The 23,107-nt window shown below is 36.7% G+C and overlaps 2 protein-coding genes across 3 annotated transcripts in view; one reads left to right on the forward strand and one right to left on the reverse strand.

Annotated features, from left to right (window-relative positions):
• Window positions 1-730: 730 nt before the first annotated feature.
• Window positions 731-17,993, forward strand: rasef2 (RAS and EF-hand domain containing 2). Of its 2 annotated transcripts, XM_088080598.1 has the most exons (18): window positions 731-749; window positions 1,266-1,381; window positions 3,668-3,820; window positions 7,734-7,824; window positions 8,162-8,257; window positions 10,645-10,722; window positions 10,807-10,922; window positions 11,016-11,084; window positions 12,061-12,142; window positions 12,278-12,348; window positions 12,451-12,640; window positions 12,729-12,830; window positions 14,337-14,481; window positions 14,569-14,650; window positions 14,758-14,872; window positions 15,724-15,837; window positions 15,948-16,024; window positions 16,111-17,993. In XM_088080598.1, the coding sequence occupies exons 3-18, from the start codon at window positions 3,720-3,722 to the stop codon at window positions 16,211-16,213; spliced, it is 1,632 nt and encodes a 543-aa protein (XP_087936724.1). In that variant the 5' UTR covers window positions 731-749; window positions 1,266-1,381; window positions 3,668-3,719; the 3' UTR covers window positions 16,214-17,993. The 2 variants fall into 2 exon arrangements, with proteins under 2 accessions (XP_087936724.1, XP_042352289.2); XM_042496355.2 differs by lacking the exon at window positions 731-749 and having other exon boundaries at window positions 787-1,381.
• fkbp16 (FKBP prolyl isomerase 16) overlaps window positions 17,966-23,107 on the reverse strand; it is a 47,883-nt gene continuing 42,741 nt past the window's right edge. Inside the window, exons 7-8 of the mRNA XM_088080599.1 lie at window positions 18,424-18,561; window positions 17,966-18,337 (exon numbers count right to left, since the gene is read on the reverse strand). Coding sequence (XP_087936725.1) covers window positions 18,251-18,337; window positions 18,424-18,561 — 225 coding nt within the window. The 3' untranslated portion in view covers window positions 17,966-18,250. The remainder of the gene's footprint in view (window positions 18,338-18,423; window positions 18,562-23,107) is intronic.

Here is a 23,107-nt window from a genome sequence, read left to right on the forward strand (position 1 = left end):
AAAATTGCAACTGATAATCATTATATTGACATTAGATTTGTCACATGCATTGTTTAGATGTGGGAGTTTGTTAATAACAAAGGTAGCTGTTGGTGACCAACACAAAAGTAAGCTTTAACACAAATTTGTCCAAAAATTGGCAGGATATTTGTTTAATATGGCTAGAAAATTATCTGAAATTAGAAAAAAAAAAAAAGAAAATTCCCTGGGAAGAAAGTGCTATTATATATAGTGTATTTTTTCCCTGTAATCTAATTTTAAATCTATAATTGTAATAACTATAAGTATAGTTTTTTTTTTTTTTGCAGTTTTCCTCACCAAATTGCTAATGTTTTTTTCCCCATGATTTTGATAGAAATCCCTTTTCAAAGGTAGAAATACTTGCGAAAGGCATCTGAATGCTGTGCAAGAAAACTGATGGGTTAATGTGAAGCTGCATTTGATGTGTAACTGATGTAAAAATAATGTAATGTGAAAACATATTGACTTTTTGAATAGGTTTTTGGGATTTGCAAGTCATTGCATTCAGATGTATTTACTTGTTAAACAGTATCTCAACTATCTTGGAATCAGGGTTGTACATCAATCTGCATAAATGACCTCAATGCTGAAATTTTGAAGGTTTGATAATATTTTTTATTGTTTTAATCTCTTAGGGTGTAGTCAGAAACACAGTTTGCAGCAGGGGAACAAAGAGGAGTGTCTGATAAAACTCACATGCTTCACACACACCTTAAAGGCAAACAGAGGTAAGCACTTGCGTATCTGTTGCGTTTCCATTGTATAACAGCTCCACTGCACACAGGGATGACATCTAACCCGGGTAAAAGCCAAGTCATTGTAAATTTAGACTGAATCCAGGTAGGAAGTGTCACACTGGCTCCATTGATTTGGATGATACCGCCTACACTGAGATCCGGACCGATGAGTGTCTCTGCACTCCCTGCGTGAGAACTTTGATCAGACTTTCATTGCGGCTTTTATTTTGGCAGCCGAAATCGGTTCGTGGAGCGGGGTTGCATTTTAACAACCAATTTTTTTATGCACTGTGTGTTTTCATTCTTTCAAATATGGACCGACCCAGCCTTCGGAGGTTGTTTTCCGCCTGTGATGTGAACAAATCTGGGAATATCGAGTACGAGGACTTCACCGTTGTCTGCCGCGAGCTCAACGTCCCCGAAACTGAGATCCGAACTCTGTTTAACAAGTTCGACGCGGATGAGGACGGATACATTGACTACAGCATGTTTTTCTCCCGGTTTCAGGAGGTTTCAGAGACTCTGGACTTGGCGTCTTTTGGTGCAGGATTGTCCCAAAACCAAGGCTGTCCGTGGGAAGAGTTTATCGGCAGGATAGATGCGGCGGCTCTCCTCTCTGAGAGGTAATTACTCACACCTGGCAGTGTGTGTTAGCAAGGGATTCGCTAGCCAGCGGCTACTGTGGCAATTAGCTAACGGCGACGCCGGAAACTGTTTCTGGTCATTTCCACTTATTTCACTCTCTAAAACATGGATTTCTTACATAATTTAAAAGTGTGTCGGGCTGTCCTGGTGACTAAGCAGTACACAAAAGATAAACAAGGTGTAATGTGGATGGTTTAATCTGTGCGGCTCTGCCCACCGCACAGATTACTCACACAGGTGTAACCCTAAAAACACCCAGCGTTATGTTAGCTCATTTAAACAGCTATGCTAATCTGCTTATTTTGCTTGTAAATTCACCAACAGTCTTTTTCATTATCATAAACACTTTTCCACAATATTCTGTGTTCATATATGAGAAACGCACTTTTAAACAAACCGAGAAGCACTCGAGTGTATATTTCATCTGTGTTAAGAGGGCATTTAATTTTGAAAGTGGTTACAGGAGGTAAGGATGGAGGATGAATAACAGAGAAAGTCAGTTTCTAAGGGACTGTTCATCATTTACCGAAGGGGTGGAGTGGTACTAAATGGGGGAGGCACTTTTAAAAATGTACGCACTAGGCGAGAGTTATGCTTTTTTATTTAGCTTAGCAGGGGGACATTTATTTATATGGTTGAGATTTGTAATTATTTTAAGGAATATTTTCTCCAGAAATCTCCAAAATCACACCATTTATCATAGCCGGAAACTGTGAAATGTGGTTATTAATGGTGGAGGTAGGATCATGAGTACACTCCCTAATTAACAGCTGTTGATCATAACTGGTTAAGATTAAGACAATTTTTTAATTAATGTCATTATCAGAGTTCAGATTGGTGTTAGATTTGTCACATGTATTATTTTTGTAAAGAGTTATTTACTAACAAATGTAATTGTTGAAAACACAAAATCAAGGTGTTCAAGCTCATGAGAATGAGAGTCTGTACTAATATGTATTTTTGTGTCTCTGTTTCATATCTGTAAAATGATTAATGAGTTTCATGCACATCCAGCTGTTTGTGAGCCAAATATTGATCCTAATATTGATCCTGTTGGATTTTAACACACATTTATATCAGACTATTTGTTTTGTAAAATGTTTGAAGTATGAAGACACTGACTGTTGTCCATTAAGATTTAGAAAATGTAAACTTAATTTCTTTTAAAAACATAGGAAGAAGGAAATAAGCAATGGAAGATGAGAGAAACTGAAATTAGTAAAAGGTATAAGAAAATTACCTTAAAATTAGTCTTAAAAAAAAAAACTAAAACAAAAATCAAATTAGTGGTGAGTTAGTGGACAAGGTACTTGAAAACATATACTTCTGTGACATAATTTCAAATGTAAAAAATAAGAGAATTATAAGTATAGCTTTTCCCTTGATTTTTCCCCTATATATTTTACCTAGATTTTTAGAATTATTTTCTAAATCTTTTTTTGTTTTTTGTTTTTTTTCAACGCTTGGAACATTTCTTGCTTACTGCTTGTTGCATTTTTTCCACCTGTTTTTTGAAGTAAGTCAAACCAATTTGCTCAGGTTTCAAAGGGTTAATGGGCATCTGAAAGCACAAGAAAAGTCATGTCACTCCAGATTTAAAGGGGTTAATAACAAACGTATTGTTCGTTGTGGTTATCAAAATGTAAATGTAAATTGTTATTGATCTGCAAGTTTAAAAATCGACAGAGACAGATTAGTAAAGGCTGTATTTTCCAGTTGTTTTGGCAGATCTTGATACATGAAAATGAGAGTTTATGCTAATATTAATTTGCTTTCACAGTTATCTGTGTAAAATAGTTACTGAGTTTAATGCACATCCACCTGTTGCTGAGTCAAATTGTATGATGATAAAAATTATCCTGTGCTGGATTTAAACACCCTGTCACTTTTATTTGTTTTATGAAACGTTGTCAAAGTATACGTTGTGAGATTTTTAGACAATGCTTTAATTCCACATACTGCTAAAAATGCCTCAGGATACTTTTTCTATTTGTTTGATCTAGTTTTAATCTTTTACTGACAGTAGATGTTGTGGTAAAATCTGTGTGATTTCCAAGCATAGAGATTAACAGTTTGGCTATGCTGCATGATTAGTATCAGTTTATACTGATGTTTTGATCATTTTTACCGACAAACTTTAACAGCCACCTTTCAGGCCTATGGAGTTGAGTATTTGACACTAGAGAGATTAAGGGTGGAGAATGACACAGATACAATGGCACTGGCCTGTTCATTGCCGGTGACTGTTTGTTCTCCTCCCACAGTCTCAGGGAGCAGCTGGCTGATCTTTACCAGGCTATTCACTCCTCTGCAAACATGACTCTGCTGCAGCAGTATGAGGAAATCATCCACTCTCTCATCAGTCAAACCCTGGAGAACAGATTGGAGTGTGAGCAGCTGGAGACCAGCATAAAGCGGTGAGGACAAGTTTCAGAGTTTTACTATGTGGGCTCATTAGGGGTCAGGACATCTGATCTGTGAAATAGAAACTGAATTATTAGAAGTAATGGGCCATTACTAGTCACAGCACACAAGTGTCAACCCTTAGGGACTGTTTGGTGCAGTTATTCATGCATCTAAAATACACGGTGGAAACAAAATTGTTACATTCAGACTGTTATGATCAAAAAATGCTCCATTGAAACCCATTCAAACTGCAGTTTTTGATCTCACAACCATCAAAGCATAAAAACATGCATTGTATAATTTCTGGGTGTCGTTCTGACCTTTTGACTTGAAATTTGTCATTTTTATTTTTTTCCACCTGATGACGTCATTTTTTTTACTATAATTGGCATATACATGCTAAAATACATGCTATTTCCACTGGCTGCACCGTCACAATCAGTGTTGCTGCAAATCGTCAGCATATCCCAGGCTGTCATCATCAAAAAAAATCTACTTAGCATGTAGTATATTGGAAATAATTCTTTTTTTTCTTCTAAAAACACAGTGGCATCATAACAAAAACCTAGCATTTAAAGGGTTAAAATTCTGATAATTAATTTGATATTTCTGATTCGATCTAATGTTGGAGAAAAAAAATTAAAGTAGAAAATAATATTAAGGTATAATATGCAAAAGCTTGATTTTGAAAGGGCAGATAAGAGTGTGTGTAATATTAAAACGGTCCCTAAGATTTAATGATGGTTGACACATAGCACATGTGGCTGTAATGTGTGTATTTGTATTCAGTAAAAGTAAACACTTAAATGAAATGCTAAACCTTTTAAAAATTTAGTTTTAAATTTTGTAGGATTAATTAGATAATCATAACTGTCCTCGTTGTAACCAAACTGTCAGTACAATGTATTTGTATTGAGTACTTAGCAGTGCTGAACTGCTGCCCTCCTGTGGCTTATAACCAGAGACAGAGGACACTGACTCTCAGGGACTGACTCCACTGCATCAACTGGGATGAACTGCTTGACCTGAAGCAGCATTTATTGATTCTAGCCCGCTCTACAGGAGGGCAGAAGAACAGCTTTCAAAAAGCAGGTTAACATGCAACTGACATTATTGCCTTGCAGTTAAATGTTAAACAGTTCCCTACTTGCTCATCCAGCAGAAACAGGACTATTCATTTGGAGCCATGTTTCAGGCCACCAGACAAACATAAATCCATTGATTCCTCTCCTTCTGTCTCTGTTTTGGTTTTCAACAACTCCTGAGAACAATGTGTCTTAAGCTAAGAAAGGCTCAACTTCCTCACTGGCTGATCACTGAAGGTGTCTGTGTGGCATTTGGTGCTGGACAGGTGTTTGGGTTTTTTTTGCAAAACAGCTGATTATGGAAGTTGATGTGAACAGCTCAGCATAAAAAAATTAAAAGTTAAAAAAAAAAAAAAAAGATTATCTATGATTCGGCACTGTTAATCATCCTATGAGTTATCTGATTCAGTGTTAAAGCAGTTAGCAGTAAAATGTTTAATAGCACAGAGCAGAAGTTCCAGTCAGAGTCCTGCAGTCAGGAGAGGTTTATCTGTTATCAGCACAATGTGCTTAAATTTACCTGACGTTTGTTTAAGATGGAGCTTTTAATTTTTATATAATGCTGTATGGTTAAATAAATAATATTACATCATATGTTTATTACACTCCAACCAACCATGGTCACATAAAACAATGGCAGTAAACTGTGAGGACAAAAAAAACAAACCAAAACAAAAAAAGGAGCAAAATAATCGTTCATTGATCGTTATCGAGGCAAAATGTTCGATTAATCATGATATTGATTTCAGGTATAATTGCCCAGCCCTAATGCGTATAGAAACATAAAGAACGTATAGAAAAAATTCTGCATAAAAAAAAAACAAGTGATCACAAAAAAGATGCATCAAGATATCAAGATACATCGATAATCATTTGATCATCCCATCATAGCCCTCAAATCGCAATCGAATCGTGAGGTGGCCAAAGATCCCCACCCCAACCAAAAATGGGAACAAATCCTGGATTCAAGCAAAAATAAAAGAAAATGTTCATATATCATTTCTTGCATGCGTGTGTGAGCACAAGACTGTATGAACAGAATAGTCTTCCTTAATGTTGTCCTGAGGTTACTCACCTGTATAGCTGGCAGCAGACAGAAGATGCTCGACCATAATGTCACTTTAAGATTTTTCACTGTGGGTACTGAAGCCAAACAATGGGCCTCATGCAAGAAACTATACATGAACACATTTTCTCTTATTTTTGCTCGTATCCAGGAGTTGTTCCTATTTTGTTAGTACCCACTGATTTTTGGGATTCACCAATGTTATCTTATTTTTTGCTTCTTTTCTTATAAATTATGAAATAATCTTATTATAGTTATTGTTAGTTAGTTAGTTATTATTATTATATATTTTAGGAACATTAAAAAATGCATTTAATCAAATTTAGATGGGTTTTAGAGTAATTATATTGACTGGATTATTATACTTCGGGGTAAAGGGATACTATGATACTTGCTGCATTGATCCTAATGACTGTAATTTCTGTTACTGTGCGTCCCTCAGCTCTACCTAGCTGGAATGTAGTACAATACATGTACTCAACTACTGTACTAAAGTACATGGCACAAAACCTGCCCCTTATATAGTGTTTAGGGGGTGTTACCTGTGCTGACAGGTGAGTTAAGATCGAGTGGGATTCATCATTGAGCACACCTGGGTAAGAACAAATTTGGGTGGTTAAGAGCATTTGGAGCATCACAAGTTGACTCCTATATTTTCTCTTAACAGAAAAAATTGAAAGAAAATATAAGAGAAATTTAAGAGAATGTTGCTGCATGAGGCCGAGTGTGTCTTAAGCTAAGAGAGGTTCAACTTTCATTACCAGCTGAGTGTGTGTGTCTGTCATTTGTTTTTTTTTGGTTTTTTTTGCAAAACAGCTGATTATGGAGGTTGACGAGAGCAGCTCGCCTTTAAAATAATATTATATTTCATAATTCTCTATTATTTGGCACTATGAGCCATCCTATGAGTTATCTGATTCGATGTCAGCCCTTTCAAACCTGGGGTGGCATCACTTGTGCTGCTTTCAGACACCTACGGGTATTTAAACATTTCAACCCTGAGCAAATTGGTGCGATTTCTTTCAAAACCATGGGACAAAAGGCCATAAACACAACTGTTTTCTTTAATGTTGTCCTGAGGTTACATAACCTTGTTTAGCTGGCAGCGGAGAGAGGAAGCTTGACTGTCACTTAAAGATTTTTCACAGAACAATGACTGTAAATACTGTAGGTTGTATTTCAAAGGCTGAAGTTCAATCTTTTGATAATTTCCTCTATCTCTGTAAAGTGACCCCGTGCATGGTACCTTGACTGGACTATTGAATTTCACTCCTACATACGGGAATGGACTCTGTACGGAAGCTGTTTTTGTTGAAGCTTTTTCTGTGGTTCAGCAACTACATAAGAAAGGTGACATTCCTTATTCAAGGAAGTAGGAAGACTTAAATGTGCTGCCCTGCCTGTTCTTTTAGTCCCTTTACAAACAGGATATACCAATTTATTAATTTATTTACCTGTATTTTCCACTATGTTAAAATAAGTAGACCTTTAAAATCTTGACTTTAAATTTATACCGGACTGAAATCATATGTGCGCTCTCACCGAGAAATCTCCCTGAAAAGCTCAGTGCACCTGTGGAGGCTGTCCCTCCCTCCACTCTGGTTGGCTCATGTGTTGTCAGGCGAGAGCAGTGAGAACTGACATGTGGATCGCAGTGAATGGATTCTTATAATCATTCCTGCTGTATTCATCTCTTGAGCTTCTGTTGGAAGATCTGCTTTAACTCAGCAGCAGTGAGGCTTCCAGCACAAAGACATTTTTCTGTTGAAACAGAGCTGAGGAGATGAACAACAGTCAGCTGACGCAGCTGGAGGACGATATACAGCGGCAGCTTGCCAGCGCAGAGGAGAGGGTGAGAGACGAGGTGAGTGTGACACCTGCAGCATTTTATAGTGGACGATTGCTCCCGTGATTTACTCTGTTTGTAAAAAAATGTATCCAAACAAATGAATTTGCTGCTGTAAGAGCAGCTGCATTCACTCAATAGCAGCACACTGAGAAATAGTCTAAAAGAATGTATCTTATTTCTTAGCAAAGAGGAAGTTCACTGCTTCTTGTGAGCTACCTGCATATTTGCGGCGCAGCACACAGCAGCAGGTTACACGTCTCCTCACAAAGAGCCTCTGTTAAAGCAGATGAAAGCTCCTCTTCAAGGCCCGAGCCGGTCTGCACCTCTGACTACTTTGGTTTCGTGTTTGTAGGAGCGTAAGAAAATGGAGGAAGTTACGGCAACGATGCAGAGGAAGCATGAGAATGTTGTCACAGACCTGCGTGCAGCTGTGGACAGACTCTTAAAGGTAGGTTATCACACACACAACATGAATTGATTTGTTCCTCCACGCTGAACAGATCAAAGAAAGAAATGATTATGTTTTCTTACATCATGAAAAGCTGCTTTACCTGAAAGACGACAAAAGGTTCTGCTGCAGACAGACAGAGGAAATGTTTTACAAATTCCTCACATTTTTTAAAATGACCTTTCATAGAGTGCCTCCATAGACTTAGGCCTGAAATATACTTGCTGTTAACTGCAGGTATGCATGATGGATGCCCCACGCCCCCTGCGTCGGCTGTAGGCGGCCTCAAAAATTAACGCAACACTGACACAAGATGCAGTATGTATATAAACAGCAGGGGCGGTGTAGAGGCAGAGCAAATGTAACAGAGTAAACACAGTGTTGGCAATACAAGAGACACGTACCCCCCACTGTCCCTACGGGCTCGGTTTAGAGTCCGTAAGTTCCACCAAAATTGTCACCGCTGTCGCCTTTCTGCCTTGATCTCAGCATTAACATAATAGCAACCTCCCACACATCGGCTAGTTGTATACAGTATATATAAACACACACACAAATGCTCATGACAAAGCCATATGCGAACGCAAGGTTAAACAGCAAGTATATCTCCAGCCTTACAGACAGTATGAATGAAAGAGGGAGTCAGACAAGGACAAGCGCAGAGGGTCATGTTAGTGAAATCAATTAGTGAAATCTCAACTGCACTCGTGGTGGTACTTTTTAGGCTTGAGGACTATCTTTTTTTTCATACCTTCATACGAGTTTTAGAAGTCATTAGGGCTGCACCTAACAATTATTTTATTGATGGGGCATTATTCCCCAACAAAAAATAGCCCAGTCTTAACTGGTCATCTGTTTTTTACAGTCTGATATAAAGTCTCTCCAAAATAAAATTAATGCAAGAGCTTGTTCCACTCATGTAAAAGGAATGTAGTACAATCTACATTTAGCAATACAACAGCAAAATAAATAAAACAATGTAAAATTCAAGTCACTTAACAAAATAGTTACTCTTTGTTACAGTAACAAACCTCAAACTTAGCAGTCCAACAAAACATCTTACAGTAAAATTAGTGTAATTTGAATAACACTATAACTTTTCTCTCACAAGGAATCAAGGAGCCACCGTTTCATTAGATGTGCTGCAGCTGAGATGCAGCTCAGATGCCTGACGCACGCTCTGGGGAGCAGTGTGCGTGCTGTAACTTGATACACGAGCACCGAAACAAAAAAACAACACGCTCAGCGCTGCTCAACTTGTCACGAAGCGCACTGCATATAAAACGGTCTGACACGTCGACGCACGTTACATGAATCGACATATTCACGTAATCGAATACGTCGATTACATCGAAGCGTCGCCCCAGCCCTAGAAGTCATTATAACATGTTTGACATTTCTTAGCCTATACTGCTGTGTTTTTAATATGCAGTTAGCCTGCTGCGACAAGTCTTGCTGGGTTAAAATATTTATGGTGAGAATGATGAATAGGTAGGAACTAAGCATTCTTCTTGCTGGGGGACCGGATGACAATTGTTGCAGCATCAGATACCAACAGTATATGCTGAACAGACATGATGTGTTCAACAAAATCATGTGGATAATAAAGTGCTTTTGTGGTTAGGAAAAGTCATCTCAAGATACTCCACAACAGGGGCAGAGGTTGTTTTTTTTGTTGGTTTTTTTTTGTTAAACTAGTTAAGCTGCGCGTTCTACCATAGGAGACAGATCTCTGATGTCGTGCCTCAATACAGCATCTCTGAATCAGTTTGGCACAAAGAGGAGTTTCTGTATTTTTTGACTGTGAAAATCATACCTTCGGATTCTCTAAATGCCCCATTAAACCTTGATTCCTTGACCCCAGCCAAGTCTTGAACTTATAATTTTAAATAACCTGTTAAAGAGCAGCAAAGTAAAGTTCTGTAAGAGTAGCAGCGGTTTAAACATTTAGACCTGTTGATGTTGCCACCTACAGGCAATGTGGTCCGAGTGTGAGATTTATATTTGGAAATTAGGAGGTTTCTTAAGGAGAAGCAGCAGAATCTTTAAGTACCTGCAGTAGCTAAGCTGAAGGCTACACTGAAGCTAATTTGCACCTCCTCAAAAACTTAATTTTGGGTTTCCAGTGCAGGTTGAGAATAAAGACCAAAATCAAGCAGATTAAAGAAAGGCTTGGCAATTCCTTTTTTTTTCTTCAATGACACACATTTGGAAAGTCATTGCTTCATATCACAAAATAAATCAATGCGGCATCATATAGAACATCATATGGGTCAGTGGGTATGGAATTGTCTTTTTTATTAGTTTATTTTTTTAAATTAAAACACATTAAACATCTAAATCTAAAACTGCTAAACAAAGAGCTTATGCAAATGTCTGTTCTCCAGAGCCGAGAGGACTCTGACTTCAGCCACTCAAAGGAGGAGGTGACCAGACTGAACCAGCAGATCAGTGATCTCTCACAGGTGTGCCATTTCACAAGCGCTTGTTTTGATATCTCATGTATGTTGTGTAGATTTGTTCCAGTTATTTACTAAATCTCCTGACAGGAAAATGAGGAGCTGCGGACGTCTCTTCTACAAGCCCAGACGGACATCGCCATCCTGCACTCAGAGCTGGACAAGCTGAAGAACATGTACGCAGACCAGAGAGCTCAACATGAAAGGTGAGGCGGTGACTTTACGCCCGGCTCAGCTCATGTGTGTCAACTCAAAATAGTATCCCAAATCCAGAACATGTGGCTTTTATTTCTTTACAGAGAAACAGAGGAGCTGAAGAGGATGGTTATGGAATACCAGTCATATTCCAACCAGATCCAGATTCTCCAGTAAGTCTACCCTTTAGTTTATAAAGCTATCTCCAATGGAAGCAAATTCTGTCAATGTAAAAAAAAGAGACTGTCATTATGAGGAACGTTCTCAAAATAATGGCTTAATATATCAGTATTTTGACTTACTACTAGGACTAAGTCAAAATATTGAGATATTATTTATTTGTTTTGAGATAAGTAAGTCATTATTTTTGAGATACCAAGTCATTGTTTTGAGAGTTTCTTTTTTAAATGTCTGTCATGATCTTTTTTTTTCTATCACAATGGTGGAAATGAGCTTCAATGGATTAGTGTGGACATTCAATACATAGTGATGTTTTTCTGGTGTCCTAATCAAGCAGGAATTTGGTAAATAAAGTGTCATCTTTTTCTAAAAAAAGCTACCATGAAAGATTTATAATAACCATTCTTTGTTTTAAAGTTTTGGTTCACCAAAACTAAAAATTCACGTTCCCAATTTACCTCTTTGGAATCTAGCTTGGCAAGATAGTTTCAATTTTGACATTTCTGTTACACACACGATGCAGCAGATGTGAGCTGAATTGTTGTTGTTGTTGTAAGTTATAGCATTGCATAATGGCCAGAAAAAATGTTTTTGCAGAACATTATGATGTCATAGTGAAGTTGACCTTTGACCTTTTTGATATGAAATATTTGATTTTATTAGACATTTGTGTGAAGTTTTGTCATAATCGACTTATTGCTAAGCCCCGCCCTCCAACACCATGAGCCAGTCACATTTCATACAGCTACACAATGCACTCTGACATCCTGCTGATAGACCTCCATAGAAAAGCAACAGAAATGTAAGTTTTCCTGTGGTTTTATTTACATTTATGCAACTTAAAAAATGGTCAATGTGCATGGAGTAAATACAACACTGACACAAGGTATCCTTAGAGGTTGTTGTATGACAGTTAATGTTTGCACATGTGTGTGACTCTGTCTTGTGTTTCCTTGAACACATTGTTAGGGAAACAAACAAGAAGCTGTATGACAGTAATGACGGGCTGCGCTCTGCGTTAGCCAGTGAAGCCGTCGCAGCCAAAAGAAGGGTGAGTCCTTTGTTTGCTGACACATTTCCTCATACCCTCTGGCTCTGCATCAGATAAGCTAACAGTAAATTGTTTTTAGTAGTTCAAGTGTAAAAAAAAAAGTTTCCTCCCTGACATTCCTAATCTGCTCAACAGCTGTCTCCCCAAAATGAAATCCCGGCTCGACGGATGAAGCCCCTCCGGCAGAGTACACTCAACCGTGGCAGGTATATAAAGTTTTTTACACACCTCTGTGAATCTGCCGATTGATCTCGCTGAATTAAATTGTCACAGCTAAAGCAAGCGTGCGTGTGTGTGCTGTGGTGCAGCTCGGAGCCAGATCCCCGCAAAATGATCTACTCTCATGTGGCCACCTGGGCTGATAAGTACCTGGACAGCGGAGTGTCGCTGCCCATGGACACAGCCGAGAGCTCAGGCAGTGATTACGACAGCGACGACAGCAGGGAATCAGTGGAGACCGTGCACCACAGTTACTCTTATGTCCCGTCTGATGTGGAGGTCAGAGCACACACCAGGTTAAAATGATGGGTCAATATTTTGTTGAGCTGTGACCACTTTAAGTGAGTATTTACTTTGTGTGTTTCAGATATCAGAGGTGAAATCTGAAGCCACAATATCAATGGCTCCCAGCAAAGCGAGCTCTATTGCATCATCCCTACGAAGACGTTTATCTGCATTTTCCACAAAGGTATGATTTAATGCATGAGCCCCTCAGTTAGAAATAATTACAATGAATTGTGTCAAGACTTCTGGTTTACAACTAGAATACATTTGATGGAAAATGTAAAGGGCTTGCCTTTCCATTACTGCTCATGCTTAATGTGGCCTTGGATTGGAAATAATGACAGCTAGTGCGGTGGCTGCAATAGAAATAAAGCTGCTAATGTTTCAGACATCCATCACCATGCTTCTTGGAATGTTATCACCAGAGGGGAAGTCACAGAACATCACGCAATGGAAACACAGTCATCTCACAATTGTATTCAATTGGCATGTCTCAGTTATCACTTAAGTTTTGCACAACTCTGTAATGGAAACCCGCCTCGTGTGGCTCTTGGGGTGGCATTGTTGTGATCCCTCAAAACAAAACAAATTGTAATTTCAGCCTCTTGTCACAGCTACATGCTATGTCCACTAGCTAAGATCCGTTTAATGATCTATTCCCTGTTTAAGGTTAACAGTCCCATGTAAAATGTCCCATTTATTAAAAAAAAGCATACAAACTTTAGAGATTGCGTAGTAGAAATATATTTTCCCTGCTTTCCTCCCTCTGCTGATCACCTCATGACCCCTCATGGATTTATAAAGTGAACCTCTGACGCAGCAGCATCACTAGTTTAAAGTTCTTCATTTGTCTAATAACTTGTTTTATGACCGAATATCTGCAAAACTATTGACATGTCCGTCAATGCCTTTATTTTTAGTGTTAATTAGCAAATATGCCCATGCTAACATGCTAAACATTAACATTTGTGAAACATCAGTATTGTCAACGAAGCATGTTAACATGCTGACGTTAGCATGTAGTCTACAGACACGTTAGCAGCTGTGAGGCTGTAACTCTGCTCAGACACAGCAGTGCTTTAAACACTCACTCTTGCAATGATCTCAAGGCTACAGATAACTTTTGTTTTAACCCTTTGAAACCCAGAGCAACATTACTTTCCTTGTGCTGCTTTCAGATGCCTTTCATAAGTATTTAATCTATATTCTTAATTAACTAAACATATATGCATACACCCACATACCCAAAATCAAATATCTACAATTATTTTCATTATTATTAACAGAAAACAAGAGGAAGATAAACTAGGAAAAATAAATACTAAGTAACCAATTAAATAAACAGCTTCACTTCACAGATTGATATACAGAAACTTTCCCTGGTGGTACAAACAGTGCAAGTTTTGAAATTTAATTTTCCCCTTAAATTGCAACCCTCCTCTCCATCACTGATCAATTTTGGAATATTTCCTGGCAGTAGGCCATTTTTAGCCTGAAACATTATTTGTGCCATTTGAAATTCCACAAGATCTGTAAATTTTGATAATTTTGACTGTAAGAATAATGAATTCAACTGTAAGAATAATGAACTGAACTAACTAAATGCTTACTATTTTTTGTTACACCACTAACTGAAGGATTTTCCACGCGAAATCAGTTAAGGTTGTTATCTTTTGTTGCATTTCTGAAGCCTTTAGAAGCAGACATGAATCAGTCAGAGGAACCTGCTCCGATGTACCGTCTGGTTTTAGCCGGAGACGCAGGATCTGGAAAGTCCAGCTTCCTGCTGAGATTGACACTCAACGAGTTCAGGGGAGACATCCAGACGACGCTGGGTGGGTGCCACACAAAACATATTTATTCAAACACTGACACATTCTTGATTTCAGACATTCAAATCTGCTTTTTTTGTCATTTCTCAGGAGTTGACTTCCAAATAAAGAGGATGCTGGTGGATGGAGAGACGACAAGCCTGCAGATATGGGACACAGCTGGGCAGGAGAGGTACTGCACCGACTCTCATCGTGTTTCTCAAGGAAGTAGCAACGAGAAAAACATGGCATTGTCAATATAACACCAGACTAAAGACGGTATTGTTCTTTTGACTGCAGGTTTCGCAGTATTGCCAGGTCTTATTTCCGTAAAGCTCACGGAGTCCTGCTTCTCTACGATGTCACTTCAGAAAGCAGCTTCCTTAATGTCAGAGCGTGGGTGGATCAGATTCAGGTAATTGTGGAAATGCTGACATGTGTTGAGTGAACACCAAAAAACGAAACAAAAACAAACAAAAAAAAAACACTGGCCTAAAAGCAGGAAAATAATGACTATACAATGTCCTTTGGAATTTAATAAGTTTACATTACACAGCACAGCATACTTTCATCATTTCCTTTTTGTTTTTAACATTAAAGTGGGGAAGAGATAAAACAAAATGTAAAATAAATTAAAAGAATATGTTGTAAAATTATTCATACAGACAACAGTGATACTAATAGTATTTTAGTAAGTTAAAAAAAAATGAAAAGAAATGAATAAAATCTATAACAATAATTTCTGCATACAAGATCTGGCTGCATACATGTACTCCTAAAAAAAAAAGACACATTGGAATCACAAATAAATGAGTCTTTTATTTTGATAAAATCAGAATTAAATTAGAAGCATATGCTGTAGAATTATTCACACAGGCAACTGTGATACTAATAGTATTTTTACTCTGAAGTGAGTAAATAACCAAACCGAAAAAAATGAAGTAATTAAAAACTACAGTAATAATACTCCTACTCCTAAAGAAAAGAAACAATAGAATAACAATAGACAATAGTCTTTTATATTGATAAAATAAAATCAAAATGAAATTAAAAGTATATGTTGTCAAATTATTCATACAGGCAACAGTGATACTAATAGTGGTTTTTTTTTCTGAAGAGAAGAAACAATTTTAGTTAAAAAAAAAAAAAGAACTAAAGTAAAAAAAAAATAACACTAACAATTTAAAAGGTCTGGCTGCATACATGTACCTCTAAAGAAAAGAAACAGTAGAATCAAAAATAAACTGTTCCTTTGTTTTGATACAGGATTCAACAGAGGAGAAAATCCCCATGTGTGTTATTGGAAACAAGGTGGACCTCCGCGAGCAGCTTCCAGAGCGGAGCTGTGTGAGCAGTTTGCACGGAGAGAAGTTGGCCAAGGTGTGTAGATCTTCATTCCACCTGATGGAAAAGTGTTTGTGCAGACGCCCGGCCTCCCAGGTGTCTAAATAAACACACCTCAGTCAGACATGTCAATGCTTTGCTTGCAGGCATACGGTGCCTTGTTCTGCGAAACGAGTGCCAAAGAGGGAACCAACGTCGTGGAGACTGTGCTTCATCTAGCGAGGTAGGAGGCCGCCGAGAGAGAGCGTACGTTTGAGTTTTTCCTTCACAAACCATGGCTACACTTAGATTTGTTTTCCATCCCCACAGAGAAGTAAAGAAAAATGTCAAACTAAGGCGTCAGTCAGACTCTCAGGTCAAACTGAGTCAATCCAACACGAAGAAGACTCTTAACGCCTGCTGTGGACTGTAGATGCTTGGTATCAGACACCGCGGGGCGATCAAGTGATTTCTATTTTGCAATGAAGAACATAACTTTCTTACATATTTTAACCTGTCGAATATTTAACTCTCAGATCAAAATTGCACATATATTGCATGTAATATTATCATGATTGTATTTGTCTTAGATTTTGTATTTTTTTATTAACGCCTTGACTTAGATTAAAGTTAGTTTTTAGTTGTCAGACAAAAACAATAGTCTTTTTAAATGAATGCACTTTTTGAACGTTTTTATTAAGCATCAGTTTAAGCAATATGACATCGTAGTTTCAAAGCTTTCAGTTATTGGAGCACTGATAATCCCTGTATCATTCGTTCTTTTTATTTTTCAATTGAGAATTCAAAATTGGAATATGAAAAAAATGGGCCAGATTTTATTAATTTGTCCCCAAAAGTTAACTTTTGTGTGTTTTTTGATGCAGTGTTTAGGAGACTAAACACCACAAAAGATAAAATGTAATGCCTTAACTTAATCATACAGTTAGCTGGCAGACAAATAGCAAACATTTCAGTGGCTTACTCAGTTTGCAAATAGCCTGTTTGGGATGGGGACAGTGGTTAGCTAGCTAGCTACCGCATGTAGCTCACTGTAGATTGCAAAGGCTGCAACAGTTTGTCACTTATGATGCAGCATAGATTCATATAATTGCAAGAAAATGATTCCACTTTACTGAACACATACAATGGTAATTTATGACACAGCATGGACTGTTATATCACACCATGAGTCCTTACTACAGTTGATTGTTGATGTGTGAATAAGTGAGTATAAATGTTCATAATACATTATAAGCCCCAGCATTCAACCTAGTTTAGTCAAGAGCATCCATAAGACACTTTCCACTTATTAATCATTATATGTCAAATCTATAATGGTTTATGACTGTTGATATCGATATAGTGCAATAAGAATTATAAATGCATAATAATTCACTATGAATGCCTTCATAATGCATTATAGATGTGGTCTTCATAGAAAGCATTGCTCAAAAGATTTTTTTTGTTGTTGTTTCTGATTAATAAAAATAACAAAATAATTTGTTTTTTCATATTCTAATTTAGGATTCTCATTTGACTATGACAAGAACAAATGATACACTGATTACTGATTAAACATTTCTCAGAATTGCAATTTTGTGGGACAGTTCAGCTCAAAATTAAAAATACAAATTTTACCTCTTACCTGTAATGCTATTTATCCGTCTAAATAGTTTTGGTGTGAGATATTATCTGTTGGATGTCTGCCCTTTCTCCCTCATAATGGAACTAGATGGCACTCGGTGTTTTTCTGTACAGTGGTATGGTTGAGAGTCGTAGTTCAGTAGATAGAAAATAGTTCATACATGAAACTGCTCACAACAAGGTCTGTGCAGAAATCAAGACCCAGTTACTCGAGATAATCCAAAGAGACATTACTGTTGAGTTTTTAAATTTTTAATATCACAAGCCGAGTGCCATCTGGTTCTATATATTTGAGAGAAGTCAGACATCTCTACAGCTGATATCTCCAACACTTTGCAACTCAAACCCAAACTATCTAAACTGTTAAATACCACTGCAGGTGAGAGGAAAATATGCATTTTTTTGAATAATTAGGTGAAACGTTTTCTGTTCACTAGAAATACTTTCAATGCCACTTTTTTCTTTTATTTTTTGGAGCATCTGTGATACCAGAATATTTTCCAGACATTTTTTGACTAACAGAAATGCAATCCCTTTTCCAAATAAAACAGATGTAACTGGAAAGATGACTGTGAACCTTCTGTCTTATCGATCAGCAAAAATCTATGCTGCATTTCACATGATGCTGTACTACTCTCAGTTTCATAAATACTTTTTCATAAATATAAATACTACTCATTTTTCTACCACGTGAAACTCTCATAAATACAACTTGAGGCTGCAGTGCGGCTGTGTTGCTTCACAGCAGAAAACTCTTCAAAACCAACTAAAGAGCACAAACTTCAACTGCACGGTACGATTTTCACAGTGTGTCCTGCAGAGGTTTTCAGTTTCTTGCAGTCAGTATCATTGACATCACTAAGCTGCCCAAGGCCACAATCAGAGCTCCGAGTATAAACTTCCAGGAAATTCCCTAAAACACAACAACAGAGTCCGTTAAACTCCAGTCTGTTGGTCATCACAATAGAATATATTGAAAATATTTCTGTTAAGACTTACAGATGGTTTCTTCTTAGAAGGAATAAGGAAAGGTGTGATATTCTCTCCAAGCATCTCCGCTGGTTTAGCTTTCCATTCCTGAATATCTTTGCCTCCTGATTGCCTTTTGACGAGTTTGGATAACTCGGCGTGGATCACCTAAAAAAAAGCAGGAAAAAAAATATTAAGTAAAAATGTATCTATGTATATATAAATGGCTTGATCTAAGGTAACAAAAACAACAATTCTTTAGGTTCAGATACAAATACACTAACATAGCTGAAAACATAGCTATGAATATTATATAACATTTCTGCCAATATATCCCCCCTAAATCATACACACTGTCATTTAACCCCTTCAAACTTGAGCAAATTGGCTTGATTTCTTTTAAAAACATGGGCAGAAGGCAATGAGCAATATAAGAGGAAATGATTTTGGAAAATTTGCAAAAAATTAATAAATATATAATAAAAAGTATGAGAAAGTTACCTGAAAATTAGTACAAAAAATTGGGTTCAGGTTTCAAAGGGTTAATGTTGGAAAGGAGACATGCAATATGGAATAATAAAAAGCTTAAGATGCAGTTTTGAAAATGTCCAGCAGGTGAGAGCAGAGGTCTGAAACACAAAGATTAGACCAACAAATCATAAATCATTATTTTAGATTCAGTTTTAAAATGCACTTTCATCTTTATCTAAAGTGTCCATGCAAATGGCTTGATATCATATTTTGTAAATACTTAAATATAAATCAGCATTAGAGGCTGTAAGTTGTAATTGAACGTATTTAGACAAAAAATATGTTTTTAATTTCACTTTAACTAATTTAATTAGTAATTTTATACTTATTTTATAACGTCTTTTTTGTGATCATCTATCAGACTGCAGCACAGCAGAGCAGCTAAATCAGTTTTCTCCAAAGTATTTAATCCAGCGTTGAGACAAGGGTGTAATTACTGAGTAGCAGATATTTTAGTTTTGTCTAGACAAGAGCAGACATATTTGTGAGGGTGGCAGCGTGCCCTTTAGGTCAGGCCATTGTAACACTGACACACTGTGTGTTGTAAGCAGCTGCTGGAAACATACTCCTCAGACTTCATAAAGTCTCCCAAATCAAAGCCACTGAACTGAAATAATGTTCATAACTGAGTTTATTGTTCATTTTTGTTGAGATAAACTCTTCACCAGGATAGTTCTCTTAAGTATAATGTGGAGTCTATATTGTAGCTGCAAGCGTGCCTCTGCTTTGTTCTTACCTTCAACTTTACTACTTTTGGAGGGTTTTTTTGGGCTTCAGAGTGACAATATTTAGCTCATATAATGTGTTATTTTTAAGTTTTGCTGGCAATTTGAGCAGTGTGGTCACATCTGTAGACTGCCAGATGTGCAGTTTGCCTGACCGACTGTGGAGGATTTGGCAGATTAGACAAACCACAAAAACAAGACAGAACAGGTCTTCAACAAAAGTAGTTCACCAATTTCTTCTCTAACACGGAAAACTTTCTTTTAACCCTTTTTTCTCTGTAACTTGGACTGACATCACTTTTCTTGTGCTGGATTCAGACTTCTTTCAGTATAAACCTTTGAATGCTAAGCAAATTCTTCAAAACATGGGAAAAAAGGCAAAGAACAACTTGGCAAGAAATTCCCCACAACTGCCACATTTAGAAATGTTTTTTTAAGCTATGGATTTTTTCTTTACCATAGCACTATATTAAAATTATTATTTATTATTACATGTAGTCAATAGAATCATATTTTTAAGCAGTTTTTTTTTTAGATCATTTTGTCGTTTTAATATCTGTTTTTGTTTTGTATGCTTTTTTGTTTGTTTATGTAATTTATTTGGAGGGGGCAGTGGGGTATTATTATCATTATCATTATTATTTGTATTGCTAATTTTTAGGTATTTTTTCTTGTACTAATTTTTGCTGTCCTGCTAATTTTTTGGTCATTTCTTCTTTAGTTGCTCATTGATTCTTACCATGTTTTTGACAAAACTCAAGCTAATTTGCTCAGGTTTCAAAGGGTTAAATTTTGTGAACTTTTGTGATATAATGTAAAGTTATAAAAAGCTAAAATCTAAAACCTAACAATTCATAGAAATACATATCTTTATAAAAGAAATGATTACAGTGATTGACAGCGTTGTATGAGACTCCAAAGTTCTGATTGGTTGTCAGTTTGCCAAAATAGAATAAATTAAATAAATTTAGAAGTTGTGATTTTTTTTTCACAGAATATCCAAGTCTGCGGCTTCCAAGATATAGTGACAGTCATAAGAGCAGCATGTTGAGGCAGTTTATAGTATAGCCTGTCAAGATTCAAGATTTTGAGCAATTTAGGACAAAGTATAGCATGGCAAAAAAAGCTGTAGGACTATAGCACAGGGAAAAATGGTCAACAAAGTGATCACTCCAAATGCTGAAAAAGTCATAGAACAGCAAGTTGAGGCAGTTTATAGTATAGCCTGTTGAATAAGGTGTCTAAAAAGTCAATATTTTGAGCGTTTTTGGCCAAAGTATAGTATGGCGAAAAAAGCCATACTATAGCTCAGGGAAAAAAACGATCAAAAAAGTGATCACTTAAAATGCTGAAAAAATTAATAGAACAGTATGTTGAGGCAGTTTATTGTATAGTCTGTTGAAAAGCCAGTCCAAAAAGTCAAGATTTTTAGAGTTTTAGGCCAAATTATAGTATGGCGATAAAGCCATACTATAGCTCAGGGGAAAATGGTCAAAACAATGATCGCTCCAAATGCTGAAATACGTCATAGAACAGCATGTTGAGGCAGTTCATAGAATAGCCTTTTGAATAAAGGGTCCAAAAAGTCAGTATTTTGAATGTTTTAGGCAAAAGTATAGAATGGCAAAAAAGCCATACTACAGTACAGAGAAAAACACTCAAAAAATGATCACTTGCTGAAAAGAGTCATAGAACAGCATTTCGAGTCAGTTTTTAGTGTAGCCTGTTGAAAAGAGAGTCCAGAAAGTCAATATTTTCAGGATTTTAGGCCAAAGTATAGTATGGCGAAAAAAGCCATACTATAGCACAGGGAAAAAAATGTCAAAAAAGTCATCACTCGAAATGGTTAAAAAAGTCATAGAATAGCATGTTGAGGCAGTTTATAGAATAGCCTGTTGAATAAAGGGTCCAAAACTCAGTATTTTGAGAGTTTTTAGGTGAAAATATAGTATGGCAAAAAAAAAAGCCATGCTATAGCTCAGGGAAAAACACTCAAAAAAGTGATTGCTCCAAATGCTGAAAAGAGTCATAGAACAGCATGTTGAGGCAGTTTTTAGTGTAGCCTTTTGAAAAGACAGTCCAAAAAGTTAAGATCTTTAGCTTTTTAGGCCAAAGTATAGTTTGGCGAGAAAAGCCATACTATAGCACAGGGAAAAATGGTCAAAAAAGTGATTGCTCCAAATGCTGAAATACATCATAGAACAGCATGTCGGTGCATTTTATAGTGTAGCCTTTTGAATAAGGTGTCTCAAAAGTCAATATTTTGAGATTTTTAGGCCAAAGCATAATATGGTGAAAAAAGCCATACTATAGCTCAGGGAAAATGGTCAAAACAGTTATAGCTCCAAATGCTGCAATAAGTCAGAACCGCGTGTTGAGGCAGTTTATAGAGTCCAAAAAAGTCAATACTTTGAGCTTTTTAGGCCAAAGTATAGTATGGGGAAAAATGGTCCAAAAAGTGATCTCTCCAAATGCTGAAAAAAGTCATAGAACAACATGTTGAGACAGTATTTAGTATAACCTGTTGAAAAGACAGTCCAAAAAGTCAAGATTTTTAGTGTTTTAGGCCAAAGTATAGTATGGCAAGAAAAGCCATACTATAGCTCAGGGAAAAATGGTCAAAAAAGTGGTCAATCCAAATGCTGAAAAACGTCATAGAAGCGCATATTGAGGCATTTTATAATATAGCCTTTTGAAAAAAGGGTCTCAAAAGTCAGTACTTTGAGAGTTCTTGGTCAAAGTATAGTATGGCAAAAAAAGCCGTACTATAGCTCAGGGAAAAACGTCAAAAAAGTGATCGCTTTAAATGCTGAAAAAAGTCATAGAACAGCATGTTGAGGCTGTTTATAGTTTAGCCTGTTGAAAAGACAAAGTTTTGGATATCTTTTTGGATTCATACACAGTAGTAGTAGTAGTAGTATGCGGTCATTATATTGTCAGATGCTGGTTGTGTGCATATAAGAATTTTTGGTTTGTTGTTGATTAATGTGTCTGAAAAAAAATCCCTGAGGGATGGACCATTAAAGAAAGGTTAATCAGACTTGACAGTGTTTAGAATTGACTTTAATTGTCATTGTCATTGTCTTATTTATTTTTATTTTTTACTTTTTTTCTTCTCTCTCTGATTTTTTTTGTTTTTGTTTTTCTTTTGTTTTTTTTAAATGATTTCTTGTTAAATTTTGGGCCATGTCTTGTTAATTTTCTTTTTTGGGGGGTCAAACTTTTTTAAGTTTCAAAGCGTTAACTTACTGCATATTTGAGAAGTTTTATAGAATTTAAGCACTAATTTCATTTATTGATTTTTTTTCTTCCATTTGTTTTTGTTTTTTATATTGATTGGTGGATTCGGTGGTTGTCATAATTGTGGTGGCCTAACTTTAGAATGACCTTTCCTCTGTGTGTGAAGGATGGATTCAGGGACAGATTTGGAAGAAAGGTGGTGCAGGGGGGATGGGCTA

This window comes from Plectropomus leopardus, chromosome 7 (genome assembly GCF_026936395.1).
Source record: "Plectropomus leopardus strain MGB_pleo_1.0 chromosome 7, ASM2693639v1, whole genome shotgun sequence".
NCBI classification, from domain to species: Eukaryota; Metazoa; Chordata; class Actinopteri; order Perciformes; family Serranidae; genus Plectropomus; species Plectropomus leopardus.